General features: G+C 43.3%; 1 protein-coding gene across 1 annotated transcript in view; it reads left to right on the forward strand.

The window, feature by feature from the left end:
• Nell1 (neural EGFL like 1) overlaps window positions 1-22,346 on the forward strand; it is an 806,688-nt gene that overhangs the window by 116,919 nt on the left and 667,423 nt on the right. The window contains exon 4 of the mRNA XM_059253364.1: window positions 504-674. Within this exon, the coding sequence (XP_059109347.1) occupies window positions 504-674 (171 nt within the window). The remainder of the gene's footprint in view (window positions 1-503; window positions 675-22,346) is intronic.

Genomic DNA, 22,346 nt, shown 5'->3' on the forward strand with positions numbered 1-22,346 from the left:
TCTGTGTCCCGCCATCTGGAGATCACCTACCCAGGGGGAAGAACAGAAAAAGACAAGACTTGTCTCTTCACTCTTGCATGGATTTTTAATCCCAGATTCCCAACTCAACTTCTTTTTTCTCGTTAATTCTTGAAAAATTTTAAATGGCATTTCTAAAAACAAACATCAGTAAAGCCTCTTCACACGAATGACCTCTTTCAGTCAATAGAAAGAGGCTGCTGAACCGTAGTTTTAAGTATTTAGGAAGCACAACTCCAAGCCCTGCTAACTAGCTAGTGAGTTTTTGCCTCAACGTGGATCAATTGATCTCCATGCCGGAAGCTCGGGATGTTATAGAAGGGCTCTCAGACAGTAGATGGAGTGGGCTCCATACTGTACACTTGATTTCAGGTCATGGCCCTGCGTGCTGTGTTTAGACAATTTTCAAGAAACCTGGTAATGAGGATGTGGGACCGATGAGGGCCACAATGTCCAGAACTAAAGCCTTTGTTCTTTCCATGCAGCTATTTTGAACTGGAGAGCAGTGGCCCAAGGGAAGAAATACGCTACCATTACATACATGGAGGGAAGCCCCGGACTGAGGCCCTTCCCTACCGCATGGCCGATGGACAGTGGCACAAGGTCGCGCTGTCAGTGAGTGCCTCCCACCTCCTGCTCCATGTCGACTGCAATAGGTATGTTTGACGTTGATCTTCCGTGACCCTACCCTTCAAATCTCATTCTGTAGGGGGAAGGGGGAAAGTGTTAAACCGTTCCCTCCCCTGTCACCAAAACCAGGGGACCTTAATTGTCATTTAACCTACTGAATGGGCCATTAGGCATGCTGAAATGACCAACTGTAATACGCTAAGAAAACAGTTCATTAAGATGAAAGTGTATTCTGTGATTAGGAACAAATGTAAAAAAGGTTGATTACAGATTGGGGACTATTAACTGCCCCTCAGTGAGCTCTCAGCACTGGCTGAAGTTCCATGGAGCTGTGACCACAGTTAACTGTGATATATTGTTGAGTTCATTCCACTTGGAAGTGAAAAAGCCAGTCTCCGTTAGGATGACTCTGAGAAGCTTTGCTGATAATGTGAGAGATTCTGTTTTATTTCGTCAAGTGCAGCTTTGCTTAAGTTAAACAGAGACATCTTAAAGAGGCTTTCTTTGAGTCTTTTACAGTTGAGACCTCCCATGCTCTGCAGAGGAAGGAGTGTGCTGGCTTATCCGTGGGGGGCAGTGTCTCCAGGGTAGGTGGAACTTCATAGGAGGTTGTTGGCTGTGGTGAGGAAGAAGTACCACTACCTCCCATGTCTGTCTGTCTGTGCAGGCAGATTCAATGATAGCTGAGGAGGGGAGGGGACCATTGGTCTCTACTGTATCATTTGTGGATGGACAGCTGGATAATGGTGGTCAGTGTTTTGATCTTTCCACACCCACTGAAAATTCTTTTGGATAGTGACCCAAGACTAATGATAGAGGTTTTTTTTTCTCTAGGCAGTGTCCATGCATTATTAGTTTTAGCAATGATGCTACCACAAGGCATGTTTCCCTGGGGCCCAGGGTATAGGACAAGCATGATAGGATAGCCTCTCTTCTAAAGACCACTGAGACATGAGTGTTCCAAGGGCACTCTGCAGTAGACTGTCAGTCTGATGAGAAGATGCTGCAGTGTGCTTACTACCTCAGTACGACAGTCTCTTCTAGAAGACTGGAGGACAGGGGAGTGTGTCAGGATCCAGGCAAGGTCTACCATATTGAATGGGATTGATCTTTCTGGATATGATTTATTGAAGATGCTTTCCAGACATTTAAGGTATTGATGTTTCCCGTGGGTATAATGTGTATGTCCAGGAAGAAACACTGGTTCTTTTACCTCACAGACCTAGGCTGCACAGCCTGAATGGAGGCATCCTTTAGCTGCCCTCTTCATGTCTACCTTGACGAGCACATTGTATCCTCCATTTTGACAGAACCAAAGTGCCTTCTGTCTCCATGATCCCCTGACTACTCAGGGGCTTCCCCCATGGGATTGCAGAGGGGGGAAGCTTTCTGACTCCATTGGCAGGTTTTGGAATTTCCAACAGAGAAACCCCAAGATTCTGGCCCTATTCATGCATTGTTGCATTTGTGTACATCTTTATTCCCAACACTTTATGATTCCTGGACATTGTTCACTTTGGAGAAGAGAAAGATAACGGAGTGTGTCTGCTAGGTTAGTGTCTCACACTCTCAAATTCTCTGTTTTCAGTTCGGTATTCTCTTCCTCTCCTCAGCCACTTGCTGCTTGCATGAGTTCAAGCAGCTTAATTTCTTTGCATCTCAGTTTAATTTTCTTTTACATGGTGTTATTCACATTCACACATAGTACTTCTAAGTGTGCATTGCATAAATGACATTTTAGCCAATTACAAGTAGCAGACAAAATGGTGGTCTCCTTTGATGGGTCCCCAGGAGATGATGTAACCTTGGTGTAGGCCCACTTGGTCATGTCCCCAGAGTGATGAAATTGTCTCACCATACATTTGTTGTCATATACTGTCCCGAGGCACCATAGATCCGCATGTGCTCATGGACAGAAATGGAAAATATTTTGAGCTTTAGACCTTAGTACTCAGTTCACATCTGTCTTTGCTGCTGTCACTTATTCCACACACCTATGGTATCTTTGACCTTGCCTCAAACCACTCCCATGGCCTGTCCACCAGAAGAGTGACAGGGAGGAGGACAGGAGTGCTGTAGCTTTGGGCTTGGCCTCATTTTGGCAAATGAGTGTAGAGGTTCCTATATATCCCCACCCCCCAATGTGTTTCACTTTCTGGCTTGTGGCTAACATGTAAGATCTTAGGGGATGTTCGAGTTTGCCACTGCCGTAGTAAACACCATGATCAAAAGCAGCTTAAGGTGGAACGTGTTCATTTCCTCGTAACAGTACACCATCAAGGGAAGTCAGGGCAGGAGCTCAAGTCAGGAATCTGGATGCAGGAACTAAACAGAGACTATGGAGGGACTGCTACTTCCTGGAAGTCCACAATGGGCTGGGCTCTTCCACATCAACTGGCCTACAAGCCAGTCTGATGGAGGCATTTTCTCCAGTGGGGTTTCCTTATTCCCTGATGACACTAGCTTGTGTCACGTTGACATCAAATTAGCTAGCACAGGAGAGAAACATATAAAGCTATTGATAATTAGTGAGTGAAGGGCCCCAAACATAAACATACCTTTTTAGATAAGTTGGTGAATAACAGACCTAGAAAAGAAAGACGCATTTTGATTCTTGTAGAGGAAAAATCTAGAAGCATGAGTTCCAGAACAGTGGACTATATGCATAATGTTACCTGGGGAACTTACTCAAAACATAGGCAGGCAGGGCCCTATTGGACCTACTGAGGGTAGAACTGAAGATGCTTTTATTTTTAGATGATACCTAATATTTGTACACATTTAGGGGAACCACATGAGAATTCAATGCAGTATACAATGTATTATGATGAAACCTGGGCAATTAACTATTATCTCCTCACATATAAACTGTTGCAGACAAATTTAGCCCACTGAGCTATAGGATTTCAGAACCATTTCCTCTTATCTTTTTGTTATCTAACCCTTAATTCCTACCCTCTATGGATCACTACTCTAGTCTCTCATTCTGTTTTAATGTTTTAAGCTTCTACAAATGAGTGAGAATGTGAGCTATTTGTTCTAATATGGCTGGATTATTTCACTTGACATCACAGTCTCTACTTCCAGCCACATTGTCACAAATGGCAGGTTTTTGTTCTTATTGGTGATGGATATCTCACTGCATATATTTTATAAAGCTCTCCCTATTGGTTTTGTATAGGAAATTTAGTCTTGGTGCATGGACTGGCATTCCAGAGCCACTGATTGAGCAGAGGGGAGGGTGATAAAGAGGATGGATGCTTATGAGAAACCTGGGCTTGGAACATTCAGCACTGGAAGTGCAGCCCTGGGGAGGAGGAGGAGAGGATGGGGGACAAAGTAGAATACAGTGCAAAACACAGACCTGTTCTCTTCACAAGTTGCTCTCCAGCAAGCATATGCTGGGCCTAGAGTGACAGTGGCTGTGCCACTTGTACCAGTGTACTGGTCTACCCCTCGTGGTCCAGAGTGAATGTCACAGAGACTTACTACCTTTCTAGCTGTGCCTTTCATTCCACCTTGAGATCATCTCTATTTTGTTTTATCTTTCTTATCCTGTCTCATTTTTTTTCTCCCAACCCATCATTCATCGGAGTCCTGCTGGTTAGGTGGAGCTGGAGATGATGGAGTTAAAATTGACTGAGTGTTGACTGTACTTAGCCATTTACTATAAAATTTTATTTTTAGGATGAGGGAACCTAAGATTACATGATCTGTTAGCAATGTGGTGTTGATAAGTTATTGCACTAGGGTTTGGACCCAGGTCTGACTGGGAGTGTCTGTTGTGACTATTTAGCCACACAGTGATGATGGCTACCACTAGATTTACAATATAAGGAAGGTCAAGGATGGCTCAGGGTCAGAAATTTGCCCCTTTCTCATATTTTCTTATCCAACATTCATATGTGGAATTTATTGAACTTGTGTCAGGGAATAGACCTGTGTTACTGAACATCTACTACTGGCTTGGTAATGTGCTAAGCTAAGTAGTTCTTAAGATAAAATTTAGTGACTGCTTTATTAGGCTTATAGATTCAAAAATTAAAAAGGCCCAGAGAGGGTAGATGTCTAAGTTTAAGTCACATATGCATAAAAACAAAACCTTGAGCTGGGAACCACCTGCCAAACCTTAGCCATACCATATCTCCAAGTCATCTTTATAGTGTGCTAACATTGCATGCTGCTTGAGACAAAGTGACAGTACCAGGGAGTCTTCCAAGGACAGAGATGCTATAGAAGGTGTGAAGATCATCTGAGATCAAAGAGCCTACAGAGTTGGAGGGAATCTTGGTTATACTTCAGTCAAGGGGTTAGTGCCTGGTGGTTTGAATAAGAAATGCCCTCTTACGGGCTCATACATGTGAACACTTGGTCTGCAGTTAGTTGGAGAGATTATGGAACCTTTAGGAGATAGAGCCTTGCTGATGGAAGCATGTCAGTGGTGGGGATGGGGTTGAGACTTTGTAGCCTGGCTCTACTTTTAGTGTGCAGGTGAAATGTAATCTCTTGGCTTCCCACCCCTGTGTCCATGCCTTCTCTGCTATTATGGACACCTAACCATCTGGAACCATAAGTCCAATTAAATGCTTCCTCAGGTAGCTTTTGGTCATTTTATCACAGCAACAGAAAACAACCAATTTCGTGTCTATGCAATGAACTACAAAAATTAAACATCAAACATCAGTGACCAGGCCAATGAAATGAAGACAGTTCTCAAAAGAAATACAAATGACCCTAAGTATTTTTTAAAGCGTCTAACATCTTTAGCCCTCCGAAAAATGCAAATTTAAACTGTATTGATAATTCCATCTCATGCCTGTCAGAATGGTCACAACTGAGGAAACAAATAATAATGATAAATGTTGGTGAGGATGTGGAGAAAGAGGAATCCTTACCCACTCTTGGTAGGAGTATTACTGGTATTGCCACTATGGAAATAAGTGTGGTTGTTTCTCATGAAACTCAAAGTATAACTGCCATGTGAGCCCACTGTACCACTCACAGACATACCCAAAGAACAACATCCTACCACAGAGATGCTTATATATCCATGTTTACCAATGCTCAATTCACAATAGCAAGGAAACAGAATCAGCCTAGATGTCCATCAACTGATGGACACATCATTAAAATGTGTCACATATGTACAACAGGATTGTATTCAGCTGGGAAAGAAAAATGAAATTATGAAACTGTCAGGAAAAATGAGTGGAGCTGGAAAATATCTTAAGTGAAATAACCCAGTCTCCTAAAACCCAAACCAACAGGTTCTGGAGGTGAGGATACTGGAAGGGGACTCATAAGAATGGAGAGAAGGCTTTAAGGAACACAGGCAATGCGAATGTGGAAAGGGGAGTGTGAAGGCTGGGGTGGGACAGGAAGATGGGGAAGGGAATAGGTAGGGAAGGGTCAGTTTAAATCAAGCCTGTGTGAAATGACATAAAGAACCCTGTTACTTTGTCTACCAACTAAATAATAAAATGATTTTTTCCCTCTAAAAGATGAAACAATTTCCCAGACAATCACATTATTCTGAAGCATTTTAGCCTGGAAGGATTTCTTCCCCTCTCTTTTTTAAGGTTAGAATTGAGAAATGGAGCTAATTGCACAAATTATCACCAGGAAAACAGCTGCTATTTTAGTCAGTAGACAACAGTCTCTGTCGGCTGCTGAAGCTCGCACTTTTCCAACAGCTTTGGCTGTTCCACTGGGCCTGCTTAGCAGCTCCAGGTAGCATAGCTGAAGATCTTCAGTGAGAAACCAGAGGACCAGTTCATTGGTTAACTAGGCTGGTTATCTCCATTGCCTTAGTTTTTAATTTTTTCCTAGCTGCCTTTTATGTTAATAGCTTTCAGTAAATTTAGAGGCAGTTAATAGTTACTAGGTAGAGGAGGGGCTTATGTAGCTACACCCCTTCCTAGGAGTCATTGGTGGTTAATGGTTGCTGGGATAGGGAAGACATTTTCTTCAGTAGTGTAGCCACTGGTAAGTTTCTCATGTTCCTGTAAATAACCTCTTACCTATGCTCATGTCATTGGATCACCAAAACAAAACAAATAAGAAGACACAAATATAGAAAGGTAGGATTGGTTTTGAGGAGAAGATGTGTCATCAGGAGTGGGGGTAGGGTGAGACAGGGCAGAAGCAGGTTCTACGTATATTATGTACATGTATAAGTGTCACAGTGAAATCTATCATTATGTGTTATTAATAGGTACTGGCCAAGGTGAGAATAAGACCTCTGGTCTACCCTCTGCATTCTCAGCTCATGTGGTAGCATGGGCCCATGATTCAAAGGGCATCAATATGGGATACAGATATGTGCCTTTTGATCTTCCTCATTAACCATAAAACAGATTTTCTTTCTATTATTTTGGTTATTCTGTTAGCCCATCAAATTAATTTATTGGTTATACTGTTTCTGCCAGGCTGAGTAGGGCTCAAAAAACAAGAGCCCTAGCCACCAGGAAGTTTATGGCTTTTAAAATTAGTTATCCAAAGTCCACTCTGAAATCATTACCCCACCCTCAGTGACTGGTCCATGTCCTGATATCAGAGGCAATCTGGCCCTAGACCTGTGAACTGTCTGATATGACAGTATATAAGGGCAGCTGATCTTTGGAGAGAACTGAAAATAATCATGTTCTGATTTCCTTTCTATTGCTGTGGTAAACATGATGACCAAAATCAGCTTGGTGAGGAAGGGGCTTATTTCATTTTATAGTGTGTAGCCCATCATGAAGGGAAGTCAGGGCAGGAGTTCAAGGCAGAAAACTGGGAGTAGGAACTGAAGCAGAGGTCGTGGAGAAATGCTGCTTACTGGCTCACTCTCTCCATGACTTACTCAGCCTGCTTTCTTATACAATCCAGGACTGCATGCCCAGGGTGGCACCACTCACAGTGAGTTGGGCCATTACATGACAATCATCAGTCAAAAAGATGCTCCACAGACTTCTACAGGCCACTCTGGTAGAGGCATTTTCTTCTTTGAGGGTTCCCCCTCCCTCATGACTTGAGCTCATGTCAAGTGGACAAAACATGAGCAGCCCAAGTCACGTCTGTTGGATCAGCCTTTGATTATCAGTGGCATTGGGCTTGTTGGCAGTGAGGGGATGGGCTTCACAGAGCTCTCCATTCAGTTGTATTCTCTGGAGACTCCGGCTAGTACCTTTTGTTGCTACTTTCAATCTACATCCTTCTTCCCCATCTGCTAGAAAGATCATCTCCAAAGGACAATTGGTCACAGCAAAGCATAACTCTGAATTCTTTATTTTAGAAAGTTGGTTGTGATTTATTTATTTACTTATTTGTGTATGTGTGTGTGTGTGTGTGTGTGTGTGTGTGTGTACACTTGAGGGTACACATGTACTGCGGTGTTTATGTGGACATCAGAGGACAACTTGTGGGAGTCTGTTCTCTCTTTCCACTAGGTGGATCTTGGGGACTGAACTCAGGTCATTAAGCCTGACCAGCCATGAAGCTCTGGATACATGTTCAGACTTTAAAAAAGCAGGTTTGGCCCATGCAGGTGCATGTGTGTACACTGCCCTCCCCACCCCATGCATGCAACCTGATTGTCACTGAAAGTTAGCTCAGTGATTCTATTCTATTTTATTTATTTTATGTGCATTTGTGTTTGCTGCACATGTGTCTGTATGTATATTTGGTGCCTGGAGAGATCAGAAGAGGGTGTTAGATCCTGTGGGACTGGAGTAATAGATGGTTATGAGCCTCTTTATAGATGTTGGGAACTGAGTCCTGGTCTGCCAAGAGGGCACCCAGTGCTCATAACTGCTGAGAGATCACTCCAGCCCCTCAATGATTATGCTCTAGATAATAAATATATTAGGTTCTTATTTTAACACTTACTTACACAGAGCCCACCCAACCTTTGCTCCTAGCTGATTTTGTAATGCACACAGGATTGGAAACTAAGCTCATTATGAATCACAGGAAAAGCCAGTAATTCAAGGTTTCTGCCCAATATTCTTCAGTACTTTCAAGATTCAAGCATCTGCTTACATATGTAGATTTTTTTCATAATGGAATGTGTTGATATGGCATCTTCCACAGAACTGCTGAAGTATCTACAAATATTGTTTTATTAGGCCTCACATTCCTCCAAGTAGTTAAGCTATTTGTGTGATGAACTCTATGAGTTTTATACAAACACTGCTGCAGTATGAAGGGGCCATGGAAAGATGACTGGCAAAGGCCACGGGTCCCCAGAGAGCAGCCGAGACTTCCTAGTTCACTAGCTCTGGCTTCCCTGCTTGATACATTCTTTACACAAGAAACAGAAATGCATACCACATCTCATTAGCAAATCTCATTAAAATAAAACCAGGCAGCTAGCATATGTCTCATTCCACCTAAGACAACAGTTCTAAATTCTCAGTCTATGAAGAATCACAAGCAAGCTGGGAAGATAAGCCATACCCATACTCAAATTTAAAAAACAGTCCTGTGCAGTAGTTCAAGAGGTACTACAAGACAAGGCATGATGGATTGCTGCATTTCTGGTACAGACAATCAGGCCTGAGGATCCCAGGCAGCAGAGCTCCTGGGATCTTCAGGGGGATGTGCAATAGCCTGTTTCTCACTATCTCAGGTAAAATGAATGGAGGTTTCTACAGCTTCACAGGATGCTGTGTGAGCTGTCAGCCATGTGTGAGTGGGACATGAAGCACTGTTCATGCTGCAGAGATTGCAAAGCCAATCATAGTCTGGAAGAGTAGAATGTGTGTAAAGGAGAGAAAGCCTACAGAGAGGCAGAGGAGGAAGCATGGGAGAGGGAGAAAGGCAAGGGAAGAGGATTCTTCCATGTTTCGTATTCCAGACGTGAGCTCTGCTATTTAACACAGGCTGAAATGAATTCTTAAACTCTCATCTTGGGTTTTGCCATTTGTAAAATGTGATTTCATGCAGTTGTGTAGGAGTGTGAAAGGCAATCAGGGCCTCGTTTTCTCATTCTTTCATTGGCCAAGAACTGTGCTTGCGTTTGTAAAATAGGAGCCATTGTGACTCTTCTCCCACAGAGTTGTGGGAATGTAGCTGGAGGGTGCGTGTTAAAGCAGAATATTTCAAGCTGTAGTCATTAAGTCTTGTGGCATGGAGATGACTTTAAAGTATGAGGCTGGAACAAATGCAGTTCAGTCAGACTTTCAGTTTGCTGGCGAGAGTGGCTTATGTTCCAGATTCATGGTCCAGCATAAGGCTTGAGGCCAGTCAGGTCCCTGGAGTTATTATGATTGACAGCTCCCAGGAATGGCTCTCCAGTAGTTTGCTTTGGTTTCCTAGTCTTAGTACATCGTGATAGGGCATGGCTTTTATGATAGCAGAATCACTTTAAAAATGTGTAACTGAGGCAAAGCAGGGAAGAAGATCCTTGGGTTGAGGAAGTCATTGCTGGTCCTCACAGAGTTTTAAAGATGTAGTATAGCATCTTTCTCTCTTTTTTTCCCATTATTAGTGGGGGCAGAATTTACATCTCCCAATGGGAGCCAAAATTATGGTTTATGAGAAAATGTAAAACTTTACTACATAAGGGAAATCATCCATTACAGTTTTCTGGGTCTCCTAAAGACCTCATCGATGAACAAAGCAGTGTTCTGCCTTGAAAGCATGCCATGCTAGCCAGGAAATATTCTGGACTGAATTCATCTGAAATAAATGACTAAATTATATGACTCAGAGCAAGTTGTTTACTGTCTCTGGACTTCAGCTTTCCTATGCTTTTATTTTTCCTTAAGATTTATTTTTATTTGTGTGTGTGTTGTGTTGTGTTGTGTTGTGTGTGTGTGTGTGTGTGTATGTGTGTGTGTGTATGCCACATGTGTGCAAGTGCCCATGGAGGCCAGAAGAGGGCACCAGATACCCTGGAGCTGGAGCTACAGGTGGTTGTGCATTTTTTGACATGTGAGTGTTGGGAATTGAACTTGTGTCCTCTGGAAAAGCAAGAAGTGCTCTTAATTCACCCAGCCCCCTCTCCATCCCCTGGGGTTTACCTTTCTAAGTATATAGTGAGGAGTTAAAAGGATACAACTTTTAACTCTACTTCCAGTTTTTGCCTTCTGGGCGTCTCTGATTTTATTTTACCCAGATGTAGATGGGTCTTACATTTTCCCTTCAGGACTCTGGACAGTTCCATGGCCCAAAATACTCCAGACCAGGGCACTTCCTTAATGGACCAGCAGGGGCTCTACAGTCCTGTGAGGTTTACATGTAGGTGCAAAGACTGGAATTCACTTTCCATAAATGCTTGCTCTTTCTTTCTAACTAGCTGTCTCTCACTTTGTCGAAGCAGCTGCTATCCATGCAGTTTGGATTGAGAGGGATGTTGAGACGGTGGACAACCTTGTGGGTGGAGGTGAAAGCTGGTCTGGGCATGTAGGCTTTGGTAGTGTGCTGACCTACAAGAACAGCAGTGTACTGTAGCAAGCAGATGTCACATAGTTGTGCTGTTGAAATAGCACAACATGCTCTGAATACTGAAAGGGAAAAAAGCCCTTGGATTCCGCTTGGTTCCCAAGATTGGAATAATAATGAGAGTGAAGGGAAAGAGTGAGGTGGCCAATGGGATACATTCAAAGTTGTAGCAGAATGGCAGGGGTCTTCTAATTGTTAAGGCATGCTAGATATTAGAGAGTCCAATGCCTCTTTCCAACTGGGCTCCTCATCCTCTTGTTTCTGGATCGTATGGCTTATTCATTTCAACCTCATTAGGTGGACTCCAGGCTTAACTTTCCTCTATATTCAACTGCATCACTAGCAGACCTATTTCTAATTTTGTCTGTTCGGGAACCTTCCTCTTTTTCTCTTGTACCCTGATGGGTTTAAATATGTCTTTAGTTAACTGTGGCCTCAGTGGCATTGAGAGGTAGGAGGTGGAAAGAGTAATTGAAGCAGGCATTAGGAGTGCCTTCATTGTCCGTCCATCCATCTGTGTGCCTAGGCTTCTGAAGGTGCAATGTAAAGAGGACAAAGAACACAATAGTCTTCCTTTAACTAATGGTTTGTTGGCTAAAGCTACCAGTCGATCGACAGGAAGCTATTTTATTACATACACGAAGCTTAAGGTGTATTAGAATTGAGAGAAAAATAAGCTCCTTTTGTAACCCAGTGACTTCATGAATGGCCTTTTGACATATCGTGTAATGTCACAGTGGTGGCTTTGCAGAAAGGGCATGGGAGGGCAGCGGCCACAAGAGAAACAAATGTTTTCTCACAGACAATGTCGATGCTTGCATCTTTATCATTATGATTTTACTTGTTCTGTGGATGGATATGCATAGGTGTCTTCTTAAAGGAAACAACAGAGATGAGAAGATAGACAGCCAGATGAGGATACACCTAATGGGATTCTATTTGAAGAGATGCACATTTATGTATTAGTTTTCTCTATTTCTTTTGTGCTCACACTTGTTGGCTAGAGGAGTGCCGAGGAATAAAAATTGCATGTGCCATGAGGACATTTTAATTGAAAAAAATTCCAATTGCTACATTTGTTTTCCAGTTACACCAGAGGTGCGGATGTTGTCATGGAAAAGAACTGATTTTCTCCACCAAGAAATTAATTTATTTCCCTGGAAGCTTTAATTAAACTAATGTTATAAATATGAGCAGCCAGAGATGCTGGATGCCAGAGAACAGATTCATGGCTGTTGGTGTTTAGCTACTTTTCTTCTAGGGGTATGCTGGGGGTAGATGTGAAGATGAGGGGTAGGAAGGGAAAAGTGTCTGTACACACTTCCCTGAATTGACCCTGAAAACAGCTGACTTGTGAGCCCAGTGCAGCCATTTAAACTTCTGGAGTGTCTCTCCCAACAGGGGTACTTAGCCAGGTCATCTACTGGGGCCCTCCATCACTTCAGTGTTTTCCTTGGCAATTAGAGTGGAAATAATTCCTCTTCTCCTTAAAGGGCCTGCGTGATGCTGTCTCGAGTTTTCCCCAGGAATGTCTAGATGCATCCCTGCTCATTAGAGCCGATTAGCTTGAGTGTGTCACTTTCCTGACAGTAAATCTCACACACGTGCACTTACAGGCTTCGAGTGGGGAACCATCAGTAGGCTTTTTGGGGACACTTAGAATGCCTGTATTGCCCTGAATGGAATTTTATTTGATTGGAGATAAACAGCTCCAGGCACTCAGCTAAGACACTTGGTGTGCTCTTGCTAATACCTGCTTCCCAGGTCGGATGCTGTCTTTGGCTGAGGGAGAAGCAAGGAGAGGACTAAGAAATACATAACTCAAGTTGTTGAATCCTTTGGCATTTTAGCCTTGGGGGCCCAGCGCCATTCTGATTGAAACTTGGACTTTTTGCTCATTTACTCTGATCCAAGGTGAATGTTGAAAAGTTTTTAAGAAATGGGTGTCATTGTCACTTGGGACTCACTGTGGCTCTGTGTGACAGATGGTCCTGCATCTTACAGATGGGGACTTTTGGGATCTGGGAAAAACAGTCATTTATTTAAGGCTTCACAGAGGGTCAGCAGCAGAGCAAACTCAGGGCCCAGGTTTAGAAAGTCTGGTCTCTGCTCGTAGCCCATGCTGCACCTGGAGCCATTCAAGAGAGCCCAATGGCTTTATCTGGGATGGAAGTCAAGACTTAGCTTTCTTCCTCTCCCTCTCTCCCTCTCCTTTTCTGATTTCCTCTCTATGCTCTTTCTTCCCCTTGCTTCTTTCCATGTGGCAGGGTAGCATTTCCCATTTCTCATAGAAAAAGAGTTACCTTGTCCTGGTAGAATCCTTACAAATGGAACAAAAGCCAAGCTTCACGTGTTACTTAGACAAGGAGCTGACTTCTTGGGAGGGAATTTCTGGGTTGGACCAAGACCTGTCTTGCTAGAAAGCAATCTATTCCAGGTCAGTAGGTCTTCAGACTCCAGGTCGTCTGAGTGTTGTCGTCTTCAAGTCTGAAAACTCCTCTCTTCTTGGAATCAGATGTGTGAGGGTCACAATTTCAATATCACAGTGATGTGGTCTGTCACCCTTGTCAGATTTGTATGCCTTGCATGTGGCTCAGTGAGGATGGGTAATGGCCAGGGACCTAATCTGCAATGATGACTGCAAATGAGCCATTTGGCCATTTCTTTGAGTGTGGAGTGAGTGGACCACACCATTCTCCTTGGTTACATATGTGGTTTTATATTCTTCCAGTATAAATTTTGATACTCTCTGTTTCAAGGTGATAAACTCTATTTTTTGAGGTGACATTGTAATTTCTATGTCTCATTAAAAACTACTGGCAGTGAAATAATGTGTTGGGCAGTGGAGGGCCCACATTTAGGAAGACATTAGTCGTTATTGCTTCTTTTATTGGTACCTAATTAGATATGTACTAGAGCCTGCAGGAGCTAATCAGAGAGATAGGTGAGCACACTGAATTCTGAGTGGTTTTCACAGATGGAAACTTATGAATGCTATGTGGGTGCATAAAGGCTTCACATTGAAAACTGATTGGGTCGCCACCTTCCCTCCATGACAGAAGCACATTGCTGGTGGCATCTTACACATTTTGGATCCCTAATACAGCTAATGCAGGAATGTGAAGTCTGGCTCACGGTCTCCTCTCTGGTTTCATCTTGTGCTTCCCTTCTTGATTCTCCAGTCTTAAGTTCCTCTGCTTCATTGGATGTAGTTTGGCAGATAGTTGTTTAGGCCACTGGATCCTTGCACATGGCGTTTCTGAAGTGCCAACTTCACTCCTGCTCATCCTTAATTTTCAAGATAGTCTCTTGTATTTTATATAAATTGAGTTCATTTTCTACCAACTATTTTTGCATATCCATCCACCTATCTATCCACCCACCCACCCATCCATCCATCCATCCATCCATCCATCCATCCATCCATATATCTATCATTGTGTGTGTGTGTGTGTGTGTGTGTGTGTGTGTGTGTATGTGTGTGTACATGCCACAGTACAGATGCAGAGGATAGAGGACAGTTATTGAAGTCAGTTCTCTCCTTCCAGCACATGGGTCCCAGGAGTTGTAGGAGCCTAACTCAGGTTATCAGACTTGGTGGCAGGTACTTTTTTTTTCTTTTTTCCAGAGCTGAGGACTGAACCCAGGGCCTTGTGCTTGCTAGGCAAACGCTCTACCACTGAGCTAAATCCCCAACCCCAGGTGGCAGGTACTTTTATCCTCGTAGCCACCTTGTTTTGTTTTGGTTTTTTTTTTTTGCTCACTTGATTGGTCTTTGTCCAGGTAGTAAACATGCAGAAGGCTCACTTTTGTGCCCACTAATGCCTTTCATAGAGTAGTCACACCAGAGCTACGCAGACATGTTCACAGATATTAGGACAGATGAGTAGCTGGAAGGAATGCTCCTGGTGTCTGTATTCTTGGCATCTAGTCTATGCTCCTAGTCTTCTAGATAGTTCTAGTAGTTAGTCTCCTTTTCTTTATTGCACTCTCCTTGTCTGTTCAGCAGGTTAATTGTTCTGGGTTGTGCTGAGGACCAAGTGAGAACCTGCATGTGAATATGTGCTGTAAATTTAGGTGTGCAGAACACTTCTTGTGTGTAAGCACAAGGAAAAGTGGAGATGAATGGATCCCAGCCTTTCTACTTTGGCATTTGGGTGCCAAAGGAGGCAGTTAATTAACATACAGCCTGTGGTGCTTTCTGGGCCTGATTCACAGCACATGGTGAGCCACGGGGTGCTGCTCTGCAGTTGAATTTACACATGTCCTGTGTTGGTGGGATTTCTGACAGGCATGAAGGAGGTGATTTATAGATGGAACACAAACATAAACCAATCATAGGTAAGCCTAAGGAATATGTGTCCCCATGGTGGAGTGCAGACAGAGTTGAGGTCAGCTGTTCTTTTCATATGGTAGACATGTCAGCACCGAAGATCCTGAGCCTGTTTCTTAAAAATGCAGCAGACGCACACAGGCAGAGCTTCTTGTGAACCCGAGAATAACCCTTTGTGCATGGTTTCATCAACATTGCATGCAATTTTATAGAATATTGTTGTGAAGCTTAATGGATGTGCTCTTCAGTTTTTTAAATGATAAAAGGCATAAGGTATGTAAAGCTATCAAGTATGCCTTTAATCCCACTGTGGAGAAGTGATTATTTTTGAATAGTTATTTTTTTCCTTTCTCCAGGTTTCCTTTTTCCTTGAATTATGCAAACACATTTTTTTTTTCAGTAGTGAGATAGCATTGTGCATATGGTTCTTCAACTGGCCTTTTTGTTTAGCAGAATACTAGCCTGATAGACTTCTGATCTGGTGCACGTTCATGGGGAATGGGGTTTCTTATAGGATGGTCTGGGCAGATTTGCCCCTTGGCAGCCTGTGAAGCGGCATTCACCTGCAAGCTTGCAGCTTCCTGATTTGGGCTTCATACACTCCTCTTGCCTGTCACACACAGCAGCGACTATAGAAACAGGTCAGGATGCCAGGAGCCCTAGCTCTTGGATCAGAATGTCCTGTTTCGGCCATGACAGGTAGCTGAGATGGAAGCAACGAGGTGGAAATGGGGTGTGCCAAAGCCCCTGTGCTTTGAGTACAGGTGCTCCGCTAGACTTTATGTTGTGTGGAGAAGTTGAGCTGGTGCTGTCCGAGGTGAGCTGTCAGGTTAGCAGCAAAGTGTTGTTTAGTTTAGAGGTTAAGAGCATGCATGCTTGGAGTCGGATGGAAACGAGTAAATTCTGGCTGTACCACAAGCCACAAGTTACATATATATATATCTCCTTATATATAATGCATTTAATATAACTGCATTTGTGGGAGATGGGTAACAATAGCACCTTCTTTGTGGGGTTTTAAGAATTAAACATGGTAATTTATGTGGACCAGAAAGGCCAGTCTAGGATGCTAACAATACTGTCTTTAGAGTGTGCAACAAGCAATAGATTTAGGTGAGGCTGTGCCAGGGATGTTTGTAGCCTAGATATGACATCTGGGAATAGGTCCTTTGTGTTCTTTGACTCTACCATCCTAGCATTGTGTCTAGACGTTTATCCTGGCAAAAGGGACAAGGCTTACCATGCTGTCATAGGCCAGTCATCTTCCCTTCCATGGTGCTGGCGGACTGCTTAACCAACAAAACTGAATGGTTTTTTTCTTTGACTTTTTTTTTGAGTGAAGAGGAAGTGTGTGTACGTGTGTGTGTGTGTGTGTGTGTGTGTGTGTGTGTGTGTACAGTCATATCAATAGCTTAGCTCCATTCCCAGAAAGACCTAATACATGTTCCAATGCTGACGCTTAGTCCCACCAGGGAGAGCTTGCCTGTCTGAGCGAAGCAGAGGTGACCAGGAGAACAAATGGTGCAGGTGCCTGGTTAATCAGAGGTCGATTTCATGCATGGCTGTGGCTGCTGTACAGGCATCTTTGGAAGGCCATGGGCCAACCCCATCAGCCAGGGTACCATTTGTTAGGCCTTCTCTTTGGAAACCTGGCTTTGTTTTTCCTGTCTGTGACACCTACCTTCTCACAGGCCACTGGGACACAGATGTGTATTCCTTATAAGTACCACGGTGGGTGGATCTTGGCCAGGGGCCACCTGGAGCTTTCTGTTTTACTCTCATTTCCTGATGCTCTTCCCTTCTTGGCACATCACTCTCTGGCTTCTGAAAGCTTCCTCTCTACCTGCTCACCTTGTTTGGGCAGTTTCTCTATTTGCTGACCCTGAGGTTCCCCTTAGCATCCTTGCTGACAGAGAAGAGCATGACCTTTGCTGTGCTGCACTCACTCATCTTGACTCCTTGACAAACCTCGGCATTTTTAGTTTCCTGCCATATGTGACCTGTGTGTTGGATCCTGGCCAGTGTGGTGGGATCCTGCTTTGCCAGCCTCAAGTCAGGGCAGCCCAGCAGTGGAATTGGACATCTCAGATAGGCTTAGAGTTTCACTCAGCTAAAAACTAGAGTAGTAAATGAATGCAACCTTTACAGTTTTCACAAAGCTGTTGAACATGCAAATGATGTGACAGAGCCTTGCTCTAAAGCTCATTTCTGCTGAGCACCTCATGGGAAAGATGACGCAGTGTTTGCAAGATGAACGGTCACTTGGATTAACCAAAATGCCACTTCTTTCAAAGCAGAGCATTCCCAAGTTTCAGCTGCAGTCGTCCCGCCAGGGGAAGGGAGTTAGGTGGAGGAAGTGATCTGGGAGTCTGTGCCGACTGTCTTACATTTGCTTCTCCAGAAATACCCTCTGCCCTCTCATCTTCCCTCGGCCGTATCCTGACAGGCTGTCTGGATTTCTCATGAAATCCTGCATTAGCAGGGAGGATAGACGGGAGCTGGGAGGAATGGAGAGATCATTTATTTGCCTAGCTCCTCTGCAGCATCACCGTTGGCGGCCTGTGTCCCTTGTTAAAGGCCACAGGCTCTAATCAAGTTTCTTGACCTTTTATGCCCAGGAAGATAAGAGGTTGTGCAATGCCCTTAACATTTTATGAGTGGCAGGGCACCACACCATCCCTTCACACTTACATAACCCCGTGCTTACTTGTGTAAACAGTCTTCTCAATATATGTATATATTTATTATATTAATAGTCCCATTATTATATATTAGCCATTTTTATTATCATATCTTCATTACACCTATATACTGGGATTCATAAAGATTACCCCTGGGAATTTGTTCAGGAGACTCTTAAGCCAGTCTTCCCACAGAGATACCTGTACATCCATGTTCATTGCTGCACTATTTACAACAGTTAAGTTATAGAAACAGCTTAGATGTCTGTGAAGAGAAGAATGTATATCATTGTCTTTTCAAATGATAACTCTCAGCCTATAACTTTTTCCAGCTGGGACACTCCTTGTTATAGACTGTGCTCTGGCTTCTCCACTCTCTATCTGTGTGCCTTTGGGTATATTTTTTTATCCCTTCCCTTGAGTATTGGGCTTATCATCAGGACTTGGGGGGCAGTTATGCTTGCTTGTGTTTACCCCACCAGCAGAGAACTCACTGAGCAAATACCTCATGAACTGTAATAGACTGTGCACAAGGGAGGAGTTTATACCACTCTGCCAGGTCGGGAGCTTGAAGTAGACGCTGGGGAAGGTGCAAGGTTGGAGCATGAGATGGCTCTGCATTCTCCACGTCTCCTCAGCACTGTAGAGGAAAAGCACCTTCGACAGTAGGATGAGCCCACAGATATTTTTCCAAAGCCGATCCCACAGGATCTCCTATTTCATTTGTTGGAGCCTAAAGGGCCACTCCTTGGGAACATGAACAAGTTACTCTGTGATGAGATTACCCTCTGTTGGGGTGGATTCCGTGACAAGGCCTTTGGGAAATAGAGGCCTGATTCTGTGTGGCCAGAAAAGGAGAATGTGTCAAAATAGTGCTAAGGAATAGGAGCTGAAAGTCTGACCCTTGAGCCTCTGGTTGCTCATAGTCAGAGTGCACAGCATTTGATGGCAATAAACTGTACTGTTTGTGTCTGTTGTCATCTGTCACTTGTTCCCAAAGAGAAAGGACAGTAGCACCTTCCACTAGGGTGTCTTGATGACTGGGCTGCAGGAAGGCTGTGACCACCTTTTAAGAGTCACTCTTTATCACACCCTTCCGGATACTGTCTTTCAAGGACTCAGTATCAGGTGAAATGGCCTTTATCACTTACCCACCTACAGTTTCCTTGTATGTCTTCCTCTCACTTCAGGACTCTAGTAGAGAATGTTAGTCCCTTCAGCTTGTTTTACTTTAATGATGAATACCTGGCACATCCTTGGCATGGAGTGGTTACTCAGTGATGTTTATTAAGTGGATAAATGAATTAATAAAAGTAATTTTGGATGAGATGGACATAAACCCACAATTCCAAGATGCAAAATACTCAAGGGTCTTATAAGGAAAGGAACTGATCACCCATTGAAAGATGCAGAATGAAACCATTGGTGGGAGGCAGAATGACCATGGCTGCAGAGAGTGCCTTTACAGGGGAGCTCTTATGCAGTTTCCAGTATTCTCTGGTTGCCCAAGTTACTTACACAATGGTTGCATTTCTTTTCTTTGTAAAAGGAGGGCCAAGGTCATAGATCAGTGGCAGAGTACTTGCCTAGTGTCTGCAAGGCCCTGGCTTTGATCTCCAGAGACACCAAAAAATAATTTTAAAAAAAGGTAGTAAGTGACTGTGGTGATTTGAATATGAATGACCCTCATATGCTCATCTATTTGACTGCTTAGTCACCAGGGAGTGAAACTACTTGAGAATTAGAAGGATTAGGAGGTGTGGCCTTGTTGGAGGAAGGTTATTACTGCAGGTGAGCTTTGATGTTTCAAAAGGCCATGCCAGGCCTTAGTCTCCACCACCTCCCCTTCCTGTGGATCAGGATGTAGCTCTCAGCTACTGCTCTAGCATCATACATACCTCCATGGGCCCTGCCATGACAATGGACTAGAATTCTGAAACTGTAAGTAAGCCCTAATTAAATGCTTTCTTTTATAAGAGTTGCCTTGGCCATGGTGTCTATTCACAGCAATAGAACAGGGTCTAAGACAGTGACGCTATGTCAAGAGTTCAACTAAGGCACTGTGTGGATTTTTCTGGCACATGGCATATGCTCAGAAAACATTTGTCAATTGTTATTATTGTTGCCAGTAAGAGAAAGGGGATGTGGAGGAGGGAGAAAGGGAGAAAGAAAGTCTATTGAATAAGATTGAGTGTGAATTTTGGCAAATGGGTGAGAAGACTTGGGTTCTTTCTGTGGTCTCAGTTCTGTAGGACCTCTGTCAGGAACCTCCTGTCTCCAGGAATCATGTGCAAAGTGAAGGCTTTGAACTTGATGATTTCTGTGTCATTGAGTTATGATTAGTGTGCACAGAGATGGTTTTGGGGGAAGCACAGTATTGTATGTAAGACAATGTGCTGTGTGTATGGGAGAGATTGCTCTGTTTCATTTCCCCTCCTGGTATACCAACAGGTTATTAAGAGAAAAAAATAGCATATTTCCCATGATACTTCTACCCTGATACACACATACTTTGGATACCAGGAGACTCAACTGTCCATATGTTTTCTTAACTGATTGATTTGGTTGGATGCTAGCATTTGAAAGATTCCAAAAAGGTTCAGAAGGGAAGGACAAAACAAAGAATAACTCCTCTTTCAAAATCCTAAATTGTCTTAGATATGTCTTTTGCCCTCATCTATATATCCTTCAGGAAAGAAAGGTTGGAAACAGGCCTAGAGAGATAGTTCAGTTGTTCAAATGCTGTCTGCACAAGCATGGAGACCCGAGTTTGATGTCAGAGCCCACAAAAAAGCTGAGCATAGTGAAGTCACACTTGTAATGCTAGTGCTGAGGAAGAAGAGTCAGGCAGATACTTGGAGCTTGCTAGTCAGATAGCTTAGCCCACATGGTTAGCCTCTAGGCCATGAGTGATTCTGTCTCCAAACAAGGTGTATGGCACCCAAACAGCATCCAAGGTTCTCCTTTGGCCTCTGCATGTATGCATATGCATGTGCATAAAACACACACACACACACAGAAGGTAGGGGGGAGGGAGAAGGGATGATAGAAGATAATGAAGAAAAATAGTGAAGAACCAAAATACTATTTATCTACATTTCCTTTGGACTGGGATATATTTATATCTATATCTATATCTATATCTATATCTATATCTATATCTATATCTATATCTATATCTCTATCTATCTATCTATCTATCTATCTATCTATCTATCTATCCTCTCATTTTTTTAATGCTGAATTCCATTTATTGAAGGAGGGAAGAGGTCTTAAATACAGGCTTACAGCACAACTGGAGAACCCTGGAGGGCAGAAGTTCACTACCGATGTTTTACAATCTTGCATCTAAGCTGTTAACGCCCATTATGCAGGATACACAGACAAAGAACTTCCCTTAAGCATTCAGGAGGGTGGAACCTGGCAGGAAATTAGCATAGGGAGGATATCATGGTCAAGGTTAGCAAGCAAGGCAACAGTTACCCAAAACGGGGCCCAGGACCCTACAGGTCCCCCTTTTACTAAAAAATGAGCTTCTGACTTAGGTTGTGTGGGAAGTCAGCAGGTCACCTTACCCATCATGGAGACGCCTGCCCAGGCCACACAGGCGCTCTGTCTTAGGTTGGTGAGCACCCCCCAGGAATTACCTGTCTCTGAATACTCATTATCATATAGGCTCAGTCGTGTGTGAGTTGCAGAGTTAACTGCTGCCAAAGATCTCAAAGTGGCACTGGGCTTGCAATCTGTGTGTTTGACACAGAAAAGACCAACAGAGGTCCTATTCCACTCATAGCCAGTAGGCTAAAGGCAACTGAGCCATTCCCTTCCTTAACGAGCCTTACTGCAAATTGGAGTCCTTGTAAGATGGTATCCCAAAAGTGAGTGGAACTTGAGTTTATAAATTTATAATTTTCAAAGCCAATTGAAATGTATATAACTATTGAATTAAATTTATCATGCCCAATAGAATGAAAAATTAATTTTATATACATCTATATATATCTATATATATCTGTATCTCTATCTATCTATCTATCTATCTATCTATCTATCTATCTATCTATCTATCTCCCCTCATTTTAAGCTTCAGAACATCCTTGAGACATGGCAACTGATATTTTTAAAGAACCTCCACCTTGATTGTGAAGTGATAGGATCAGGAAAGGTAACCTGGTTGAGGACCAAAAGTTGAAGGCAGGTTGATGTGGGATGACAGCCTGGGCCTGTGTGACTCTAAACCATTTTAATGGTTTGTG

The sequence above is a fragment of the Peromyscus eremicus genome, chromosome 1 (assembly GCF_949786415.1).
Source record: "Peromyscus eremicus chromosome 1, PerEre_H2_v1, whole genome shotgun sequence".
Lineage (NCBI taxonomy): Eukaryota > Metazoa > Chordata > Mammalia > Rodentia > Cricetidae > Peromyscus > Peromyscus eremicus.